This window comes from Zerene cesonia, chromosome 14 (genome assembly GCF_012273895.1).
Source record: "Zerene cesonia ecotype Mississippi chromosome 14, Zerene_cesonia_1.1, whole genome shotgun sequence".
Lineage (NCBI taxonomy): Eukaryota > Metazoa > Arthropoda > Insecta > Lepidoptera > Pieridae > Zerene > Zerene cesonia.
In genome coordinates this window covers 2275020-2286553 of record NC_052115.1, presented here as the reverse complement: position 1 = coordinate 2286553, position 11534 = coordinate 2275020, and the positions used below count along the sequence as shown (strand labels likewise).

The window sequence follows — 11534 nt, the reverse complement described above, 5'->3', positions numbered from 1 at the left end:
TATCCACAACGTGACATTGGCAAAATTGTGGCAACACAGCACTGCCATTCATAAAATAAAATTGAATTGAATTGAACTATAGATATACCTGTGTAGCGCTGCTACTAGGGCGGTACCACAGGTAACCGGGAACATGGTGTAGGCTCTGGGGGGCATGAGTGGTCAGACCAGACACGACTTTTATTTCGGTTTGCTTCTAATAAATACATACTGCGAGCCTAATCCTTGATTGTAAAATATAGATATAATAATAATGATGTCTAAAACACCAAGGGCTAAGTTATAATATCCAGAACGGGGTACAAAAAAGTCTATATTATAGCATATTTCGTATACTTTGTAGTATAGTAAGTATAGTAGTTATAAAACTCATGAGGTTTTTGAAGGGTGACTGATTCGAATTGAAAATACTATTGAGAGAGGGATATAATATTGAGTAAAGCAATGCCTACTTAGCCTGCTGCATAGCATTATCGATAGGGTGGGTTATGTATCAGCTAGTTCTGAAATAAGCCCCAAAAATACTTTAAACGACAAAATTGTCTCAGAAAAACCCGTGAGCAAACAGATACCTACAATTACACATCCTTACACATATCAGAAATAAAAACGCATCGCGGATCGAACTGTTTCCACAGCCTATCGTAATTTCTAAAGAAATGAGATTTCTACAAGCATTAGCACACCTATAACTTCTCATGTGATTTATGATGTCTCGTTATTGTATCAACATCGTGTGATTATCTTTTAGCTGTTGATACTGATCGGTCATTGACACAATACGGTAATGTAGTCTCTTTACATTTACATAAAAAACACCAAGTCGTTGATCGTAATTCCTAATAAAATCGTAGATAGATTAGCTCCATTTGAAAAAAAAATATTTGCATATTGAAAAATAATTTAACGCATCCTCTATACATTCTACATATTTTTATTAACATACGTATTTTGTTAGTAATTTGTAATTCACAAAAACCTGAAGATAGATAAATAAACAACAAATACAATACTTTAAAATTTAAGGCAATAACCTATCGCTTAATTTTCAAAAGTACACATTATTATGTTCAAGAGTTGGCGAAGATAATATGCGTTATCACAATAGAAATTACAGCAACATAAATTTATTATCGTCTATTCAGCGGGAGTTAATCTAAACCAGTTCGATTACATTCTTACTTTGCTCATTAACATTCTAATACGTAATTATTGAATATTCATTTGATTTGTAATATCAAGGCATTATCTAGATAGTATTATTTTATCTGTGTCTGTATTATCCTATCGTTTGTCGGTTCATACGATTATGAAAAGTGACAGTGACCTATTTCCCATACCAATTCATGAGTTGAAATAGCTCTAGCACTGTTTTATTCGGGAAGCGTCAAACGGTGAAAAAATAATATTCCGAGGAAGCTGGAAGACGCTGAATAGTAAGAAATTTCTAACATTTGACTGCACACCCATACTGCGCCAACGTGTGGATTATGATATTCGTAGTATGTTTATGTTCTTGTGATGATAACATTTAATTATTTGTCCGGTCATTAAATCCTACTATATATAATACTAATGTTATATCCTATCCTACTCCTACTAATATTATTAATGCGAAAGTTTGTAAGGATGTGTGTGTGTTTGTTGCTCTTTCATGCAGACTACTCAACCGATTGCAATAAAATTTGGTACGTAGACAGCTGGACAACTGGAATAACATATGAGCTACTTTTTATCCCGATATTTCTACGGGATACAGACTTACGTAGGTAAAACCGCGGGGCGCAGCTAGTTTATTATAAATGAAATTTTCATCTTAAGATATAAGACAGAATGACAATTTATTTTTTAAAATATTTAACAGCTGCTTTTCATTTATTTACTATATAATCGTTTACAACTATTAGGTATACTTTGTAGCGAGTTATTTGTATCATGCAGATGCAGCATTAACGCAATGGATTATTTTAGCATAATTTTAATAATTCATGTTGAGTGTTTCTTAAAATTATCAAGGATGTTTTTAAATAAAAAAATTATGTAAATATAAGTGTTAAAATTATTAAGAGTTAATAATTCTTTGTCGCAATTTTGAGTGAAGGGATATCTATCTGAATACCTACTCCTTAATAAAAAATCCTATATCTACATTTCAAAAAAATAGGAGACTTGTACGGTAAAATAAAACAAGTAGATTTGCCCTCGTAAAATATAATTATTTTATTAGTTGTTTTTTAAAATGCCTTAAATTTAATGTTCTATACTATACGTTCTTCATCTATGACGTCACAAAGTCAAATACATTCAACGGATAAAATAATTTGAAATGTGTTCATTTATCGTATACTTTTCAGGGCTACTTCCAGAAGCGTTAAGAACGAAATGCGTTCGTTGCTCAGAGAGGCAGAAGAGAACAGCAGTGAAGATTATCAAACGGCTCAAGAGTGACTTCCCCGACGAGTGGGCCAAGCTGTCCTCCCGGTGGGACCCCACGGGAGATTTCACGAGATACTTCGAAGTATATCTCGCGAACGAGCAGTTTAACGCTATCCCATACAATGGTAAGAATGATTTTTACTTAGGAAATATTTACTTCCACTCAAACAATTGCAATAGTTGAATTAATTTCTTCAGTAGACATTAAAAGGTTCATTTATTATCTATAGAATCTTAGAAATCAGTTCTTGATTATATTGCATTGTTTTTATTAGCTCTTTTGTACCAATGTACTTTGTGTACTTGAAGAATGATTTGCTCATTTTTTATAAAAAGGTGCACTAAGATTTTCTTTACGAGATCTTAATAATATTAGAACGCGGAGTTCATTTCTTGACGATTCTCATTCAGAAATTAGTTCACGTTGTATATGGACATATCCCTGCCCCCTGTGTGCATCATGAACTATAAAGCAATGTAAATAAAACCGCCAAATATTTCTAAACCTAAACAAAATTAAAAACACTTATTGTGGTTTCCCCAAGAAGGTATAAGCCTTTAATTATGTAATTAGGAAAACCACACGACGCGTTTTATTAACATTGTTAAAATAATTACACCGCTTATAAAATCAAACTCAACAAAAACCACAATGATCTTAAGTGGTCAAACATATTTTGTGCACTATTACGATTATGAATTATTCGATAAGCAAAAAAATTAATAGCTATAGGTACGTCGAAAATTGACCGTTTTTTTCTTTTATACTATACAATATTATCTACCAACTGTAATGCTGGAGCTCTAAAATAAATAAATCTGTTTTATTCTTCTATCTGTACCATAGGTGTTGGTCCTACTGTCATGTCAATAAATTTCCGTAGTAAAAATTTTCATCCCTTATTTTAACCGATTGGGAGTGGAATCTGTCAAAATCCTTCTTAGCGGATGCCTACATTATAGTAGTTAAATGCATTTATTTTAGTCTAAAATTTTGGGCTACGTGATGTAGATCAGTCCGTCAGTCAACTTTGTGGTTTATTAATTAAGATATTTTACTTTCATGCTATTAAGTTTTTAATATTTTAACATTATTAGAAAATTCACATTACGTTAGTTTCAGAGTAAACCAGGTAACCGATGTTTAAAAATCTTAATCCGACATCCGAGGCTCTTCAGCTACTTTTGCATCTTTGAGATATCTGTTGCTAGAACGGTTGAGTTGAGAATTTAGACACTAATGCAATATAATGCTTTATAAACTTGTTTCTTTAATTGCCTTGTGTTTTAAGCAGTGCAACGCTGTTTTTTTCTGTTCTCATTTCTCTCTACAAAGGATTTCTTATGTAAACATTGATATAAAGTTAAAATATTTACGTATATAGAATAATAAATAATAAAATAATAATAATAATACAAGAAAAAATTATTATAACATATACTATGAATCTATAGATAAGAGATAAAAATATTAATGATATTTATAGACAAATTAATGGAAAACTGATCAGAAAAAAATATAATTGTGTGAGTCAATCGACAAATTGATATTTCTTATTTTCCTTGTACAATCGTATATGACATTGAATTATAATAGAATAGATATTAATATTCCTTTTAATAATAATAAATTTGCAATTAGTTAAAAATCATATACATATTAATATTATGTCCGTCCTTAAACCAAAGATTTACTACAAATAACTAAATTGTAACTATTTACTACTTAGATGTATATATTTTATTGAATTTATCTTATGTTCCAATTCTAATTTGGACCGAAAACAAATCCAAAAGCACTCTTTGCATAATTTTACTATTATATAATAAACAAACTAGACGCTCGTCCTGACTTCGCCCGGATACCAAGATTCCTGTTTTATATTAGAGAGCATTTAATCGGGAAAAAAGTATCCATCACCCAAGTCAGCTCATACTCTGTATTACGAATTTCATCAAAATCCGTTCTGTACTTTCAGCGTGATTGACGGACCAACATCCAAACAAACAAACTTTCACATTTATAATATTAGTGTGAAGTGTGAACCCTCAATAACGAATCTAAAACGTCGTAGGTATTTTTAGATATTTAATTTCTGAATTATGTAATAGCTCTGCCAGACATATCCATTATCCTTCTCAACCAGTTTTGAATAAAGATGATTTAACATTGTCATTATTTAACAGGCAAGGACACTCCCACGCCAGCACCCCCGCCGCCTCCGACGCAAGCACCTGTACCAGTGACGTCACAAGTGCCGTATACCAACCCCACACCTCCGAGACCTCTCATACTTAATAGGTGAGCGGAATTTCTGATTGCCAATTTATCCAATTTCTTCCAGAGGAGCTTTTTTTCCACATAGAACATTGTAGGAAGTTTCAAATTTATTGTGATATTTTGTATGCTAGAGTTTGCTGTTTTGCTATAAGGCAGCCTTATAAACTTAAACGTTACCTTTTTCGTAATGTTGTTTCTGTGATGATGTCTTTTAGTTTTTAGTATAAAGATTTATCCTACTAATATAATTAATGCGAAAGTTTGTAAGGATGTGTGTGTGTTTGTTGCTCTTTCACGCAAAAACTACTGAACCGGTTGCTATGAAATTTGGTACGTAGACAGCTGGACAACTGGAATAACATATAGGCAACTTTTTATCCCGATATTCCTACGGGATACGAACTTACGTGGGTGAAACCGCGGGGAGCAGCTAGTAATAAATAAATCAATAAAAGACCTATACGCGTCTCCCTAACAGGTATATATTTTAGGCATTCTAGACCGCATATATAAATGAATATGATTGTGTTATGCTGTTATATATGTCTTGACATGTTGCTATTAAGACTGTATGAATTGGTATTTCTTCTATATAGACTAGGCGAGTAATTTAAATAGAAAGAAAAGAAAGTAACAGAAGCCGTGACAAGTACAAATGTCGGTTACGGAGATCCTTTGCTGTCATTCTTTTACATATATCTTACAGGCATATCAATATAATGACATGTTAAACATTGCAATGGATTTAACCTTGTGTAAAGCAGTATTATTCAATTATTCTTGTTACTACCGGTTGTTGCAATGATGGAGCATAGACAATGTTTTTCATATTGAGTAAGGGTTTTATAAAACGATTATGCGTTTATGGGACATTATGACGTTGATTACGTTTGAAACCCGCCTCATAATCCTTTCTTTTTCTCTTCTTTAAATACCTGATATCTAAGTGCGCTTTTTTTCTGCATAGAAAGAGGAGTTTCTGTCTTTCAGTATTACTACCTTAATATCAGAAAGCAGGCATTTATACACGATGCAAAATCACATCCAAAATTGATGACGAAAATTTATTTGGCGTATATACCTACATTTTAATGCTTTAAATGCGCCTATAAATTCAACAAGCAATCAAGTTTTATTTTAAAACTTCATCGTTTTGTATTAGATCAACGATAACTGTTTAGTAACTGTGTAACTGTGTCTTTAAGTTATTGTAACATTCCTAATAAAACAGATTTTTTTTCTATGTGTTCCATAGTCTATCTCGTTCATAACTCTGTGGTACGTCATTGTCTATTGCAAGATATGTAGATAAATATAAACAAGGTTACAATAGTTGTGTAAGTAACTCCAATAAATATCTTCCGGACGTATTTCACGAGATGTTTTAAAAACACGAACTTTTACACAGCTACAACGCACGCGATGTCTCTTAAATAATTGTTATCTAATACTTCCTTAAATTTTGACATGAGTGTCTATATTCGTTTTTTAGTTCGAAGGAAAATAATCTTGAAGATTTTTCGTTGGAATCGTTTGTTTTTTATGTCATTGCGGAGAAATGAACTGGCGGTTGGCCTGATCAGCCTAATGGTAAGCGATCACCACCGCGCAGTAACATTTCCAAAGGTACGACCTCTGCAAATTTTAATGGGCGTTGCCTGCTTTTGAGGGGTAAGGGATTAAGACAAGATTGATGAATAGATGATTAAAGAATAATGGAAATGAAAATATTTATTTATTATGTGATTGTCCATTTTTGTTCATTGATAACTAATTAGTTGCGAAAGAATTGTATTAATCATCTGAATAAACGTCGGTGTAATAAACTATACAGTATATACTTACTTAACCTTTAATACGAGTTAAAACGGATAAAAAAATATAGGGATGTTTATGTCTGGTCCGCTAGTTTTTGTTTTATTTATAATGCAAAAATGTGCGGATATTATTGCTAATAATTTACAACTCTGTACCCAAACTCCAGTTTATACAATATAATTAGCTCATTGCAATAATATGAGTCCAACGGCCCGTTATAATGTAATTAAAAAACCTGGTAAGATAAAATAAAAAACCTGTTTTTTGCAAGAATTCGTGCTAAGTATCTGCTAAGATTAAAAGCGGAAAGATTTGGTTTGCTTCTTACGAAGTTACGATTTTACTCAACTATTATCCGACAGATTTTGAAAATTCCTTCATCAGATAATTTAATCGTTTAACCTTATGCCAACTCGGGAAAAGCAGCGACCTAGGCACTTTAACACCGATTATATAATACTGCACTCTACTATATTATAAAGAGGCCAAATTTGTGAATTTGCGTTTAGTACTAGGTAATCTCTAAATCTACCAAACTTTTTAAAAATTGCGTTTTAATTGAATGCTACGTGGTCTATAAGTGTTTTAAACAGGGTTATCCTTTTATCAGGTAATCCAGGCAGAGGCGGGATAAGTGACTAGTTTAATATATTATATATAAAGCAAGTTCAAACATATATTCAAAATTATGTATTTATTCGATCAACGCCAGACAATAACTTTTATAACTGTTACAGTTGTAATGTTGATTGCCTAATGTAATATCCTCATTAGAATAATTCACGCATTTAAAATGTAAATTCTGTAAGTTTTTTTTTTTTTTAACTGGTCTAACGCGGAAATATTTTGGAGATTCTCCCAAAGTAGTTTTATTAGTTAATTTATTATTGTATTTTTTATTGTCAATATATTTTTACCAGTAGTATGCAAAAAACAGTTTTTTTAAGTTTTAAAACTTATTTGTTATTATGTAAATTACATTTGAAATTTTAATCGATAAATTATAATCCAATCACTTTATAATGAAAGATTTATGCTCATATTATAGGAATTGTGGCGCCTTTTTTACATCTTCTGCGTAACATCAAAACTAGAATTCCATGCTACGTACTGTAAAAAACATTTATAAAATATGGGTATATAACCTAAATGATAAATGGGTAATGATGGGTCTAGGAATATTCATAACTGTTTTTAATACTATTAAAAATAAAATCAACCATGATTTAATAACAAGTTTGTTGTTGCCAAAATCTTTAAGGGTATTAAAATGTTTTTAAGATTTGTATGTATTTTACTCCCACCGATATTTTAGATTCCTTTTCGTCAGGTATTTACAAATTTAGCGTTATGCATTCTCTTAAATCATAGGAGGAATCGTATCCCTTTAAATTATGAAACAACCGAAAGTAATAATAATAAAGAACGATGGAGTTGATAGAGCACGACGATTCAAACTGTAAAAATCTACACTACTCCATCTGTAAAGTGAGTAATAAATTTAATTTTAGTGTACACTTACGGTGTGAGAAAATTATAAACTTTACTGAATATGTAGCTGTCTGTACCTTTCTTGAATAGCCATAATAAATAATAAAAAATTCTCTATAGGATTTATGAAAAGGTGGCTGGTGACTGCTTATTGACTTAATGAGTTAAAGGAAAAATTCCCACAAATTATCTAACATTAGCGTACGCTTCACTATTGAATATAACAACCTATTGTTTGTTTTTAATATTCGGGAAACGTTTTTATGATATTTAACATTAATTAAAAATTTACTACTTTGCTTTGAAACAATGCAGGAAGTATGCGTCGTCAAAAACGAAACATTTACCTAGACTGGTTTATTTTTATAGACTTTTTTAAGCGATTTCTTGCTCTCTAGATTCTAGAATAAAATTTTATGCTACAGTATGTGTACTTGAACACTTCGATGTAGTGTTCAACACAACGAACATTTTTGTGTATAGACATTTACAGCATTGAAAATGTGATTAACCTCATTTATAATACAAGTGTGTATCGACTACAAAATAATTTATTTATACGTCCTTATGAAAGAACAAAAAAGCAGATGTACCCACAAAGTACGCACGAATTATTATTAAATACGCAATTAGACAAGAAATACAAATTAATTGAGAATCTAACAATCATCATGTCAAATCATGTTCAAAATCTTTGCACTTATTAGATATGACTAAATCTTTTTGTGACGAGTCTAACTCTGAATGATATCATAAATAATCACACTCAGCCCAATTTATTTCGTGATGTAACGGAATATTATGTAGTTACATTTTTTCATTTATAATCCCCACTTTTTTGTGACACACTTAAATGACTGGCGGCATCTGTCATTTGTCAATTAAAGTGGAATCATTGATAATGTTATTACATCTGAAACAGTTTTATTTCGTCTTTTAAATTAGATATTTAAATCGAAAATATCCGATTTATGTTAAAAAGAGAAAGAAGTGATTACATAGTATTTTCTTACGCGAGTATTAACCGGATTTTAAACGCGATTTATTCATTATATTATAAACCCGTCGTTTCGAACACTTTACATCGAGCGTGGTCTTGGGAGACTTCCCGTTAAAAAGTCTTTAATTTCTAAGTGATTACATGTTAGTATTTTCTTGTATTTGATTACATGTTTGTTTCAGTAAAGATCAGTTCAGTTAAACAAAAACCAATACACTGATGTTTTTTATATGTTTTCACATAAAAGCCTATAAAACCCACGAGTGAACAAGCGAGGCACATGTAGCTTATTGTACAAGTAGGTTAGGTTCCTTTTTGATTGTTTTAGTTAGATTGAAATAGGTTAGATTGAAGATTTTAATAATGTTCTGATAGTAAGAAAGTTTTTCCTTAAATTAGACGAATCACGTGAAGTATGGAAATATATTAATTGTTCACTGTTTCGACGAGACGCTCTCAAAAATGGTGCAAGACACACTTTAATAATTTTTGTATTTGAGTATGGGAGAAAATAAATTAAATTTGAATAAAAAATATAATTCGAACACATGACAAATTTCAAATCCAAGATGGTCGCACATAAAATAGGTTTTTTATATATATATTAAATCATTTACGTACCTACTTGTACAAGTTATGACTTATCGCATATGATATTGCAATCATTATCACCATAGTAATTACACATTCCTGTAAATCTAACTTATTGATTACTGCAATAAATTTTCAGGTTCGGAGACGACGGTGAGCTGATGGTGGGCAGTCCTTCCTCCGGTGTCACTCAACAACCAACTACCACGAGCACAATGCCACCACCCACACGTCCTGCTATACCTCCTAGGTAACTGATAAAGTCTTTTAAAAAACTTCCCTTCAGCTGAATTAAAAGAACAACTGAAAAAGTTTATCTGTGGCATGATTACAGATATTTAGTTCGAATGTGAAAGTTTGACATTTCACTCAAATTTTACTATTCAATCTGTTTCTAACAAATCTGTTTAGAACAATAATAAAATGCTTTATATTTTATCCATGGTCAAGTCTGCCTGGAAATTTATAGTTTATATTAACTCAATAAATAATTATGATCCTTGATCCTATTAATTCGAAGTTTGTGTCAGAGTATGTTACTTTAAAATCAAATCAATTTACATGTTTTAAATATATTTTCAAATTTCAACACAGATAATTGGCCACATTATTGTTAATAAAAAATCGAAGGCGAATTAAGAACGAGAGCTTTGACCTTCGCAAGATCTTCACAAAAAGTCAAGTTATAAATTATTTTTAAGTTTAGTATTGTTAATTACAATAATAAAACTTTATGCGAGAATATTTAAAGGAAAAAAGAAGGATAAAAAGAAATAGCAGTAGATAGAAGAAGTTTAAACATACTTGTAATGCTGTAATCTCATTTTTGATGATCACGATTACAAGTATACTTGCACAATTTTAATCAGTTTATTCAAAAGTCGATAATTGGAAATAGATCAGAAACAGTAAAGCTTAATTACTGGACGCTGATATTTGCGATACATTCAGAAACAAAATACATTTGGACATTCTCATCTAGATATTAGTATTTTAATTGAATGTTAATTTTAATTTCCTTGCCTTGAAAATTGAATTTCAAAATGTTAATTAAAATAATATACATAGTGGAGAATTTAAAATGCAAAGAAGCTTTATATTGGTATTTATTTTGTAATATAGTTAATGTCATGGAATTGCCGATTGAATTTTATTTGCCAATTAAATGCAATATTATGTATTGAAATTTGATAGCATCTCTTGTGATATTAATGACACTGATGATATTATTATATTACGAAAAAAATCGACGTTCTTATTTCGACTGGATTCTATGTTTTTATGGTTTGTTACTCGATAACTCAGTGAGTTTTCAATTGATTGACGTAATTTTTTTGCGTTTTATAGAAAATTCTTGTCATTTGGTCACATGGGACAGGTACTAGTCGAAAACAAATATTATATTTTACACAGTTGATAAAAGATGTAATTTTATACAAAACCTTTATAAAGTAGTAGGAACAACCAATAATAATATACCGACCACTAGAAGCAGTCACAAAAATGCTTACAAAAAAAGACAGAGTTTTGCGCCTTTTATGAATAATATATACTTAATACTTACATACATAAGCCCAACATTGCTCACTGTTTTAAGAAGGATTTCAAAATTTTATTTATTTATTAGCAACTTAAATTAAAAATATTACTATTATTTTATATTTTCAAAAAAAACGACGTTTGTGAAGAGCGTGGTACCAGAAATTCTAAAATGGGACCAGCTGATAGCTATTTCCAGAAAATTTCACACGAAAATAATCACGCCAAATGTTCAAAATAAAGAAGACACTATATCCAATAGACTGTCTCTGTAGGTAATGGAAAAATCTTGTAACATACGATTATCTAGGATGAGAGTGTAGATTAAGGCTATCTTTCTCAAGGAACTACGTAAATTCTCTCTTCCTAGGATATTGT

The 11534-nt window shown here is 30.8% G+C and overlaps 1 protein-coding gene across 1 annotated transcript in view; it reads left to right on the top strand.

Moving 5' to 3' along the window:
• Positions 1 to 11534, top strand: part of LOC119831652 — a 31604-nt gene that overhangs the window by 18729 nt on the left and 1341 nt on the right. The window contains exons 2-4 of the mRNA XM_038355093.1: positions 2355 to 2561; positions 4624 to 4738; positions 9757 to 9867. Of these exons, the coding sequence (XP_038211021.1) occupies positions 2355 to 2561; positions 4624 to 4738; positions 9757 to 9867 (433 nt within the window). The remainder of the gene's footprint in view (positions 1 to 2354; positions 2562 to 4623; positions 4739 to 9756; positions 9868 to 11534) is intronic.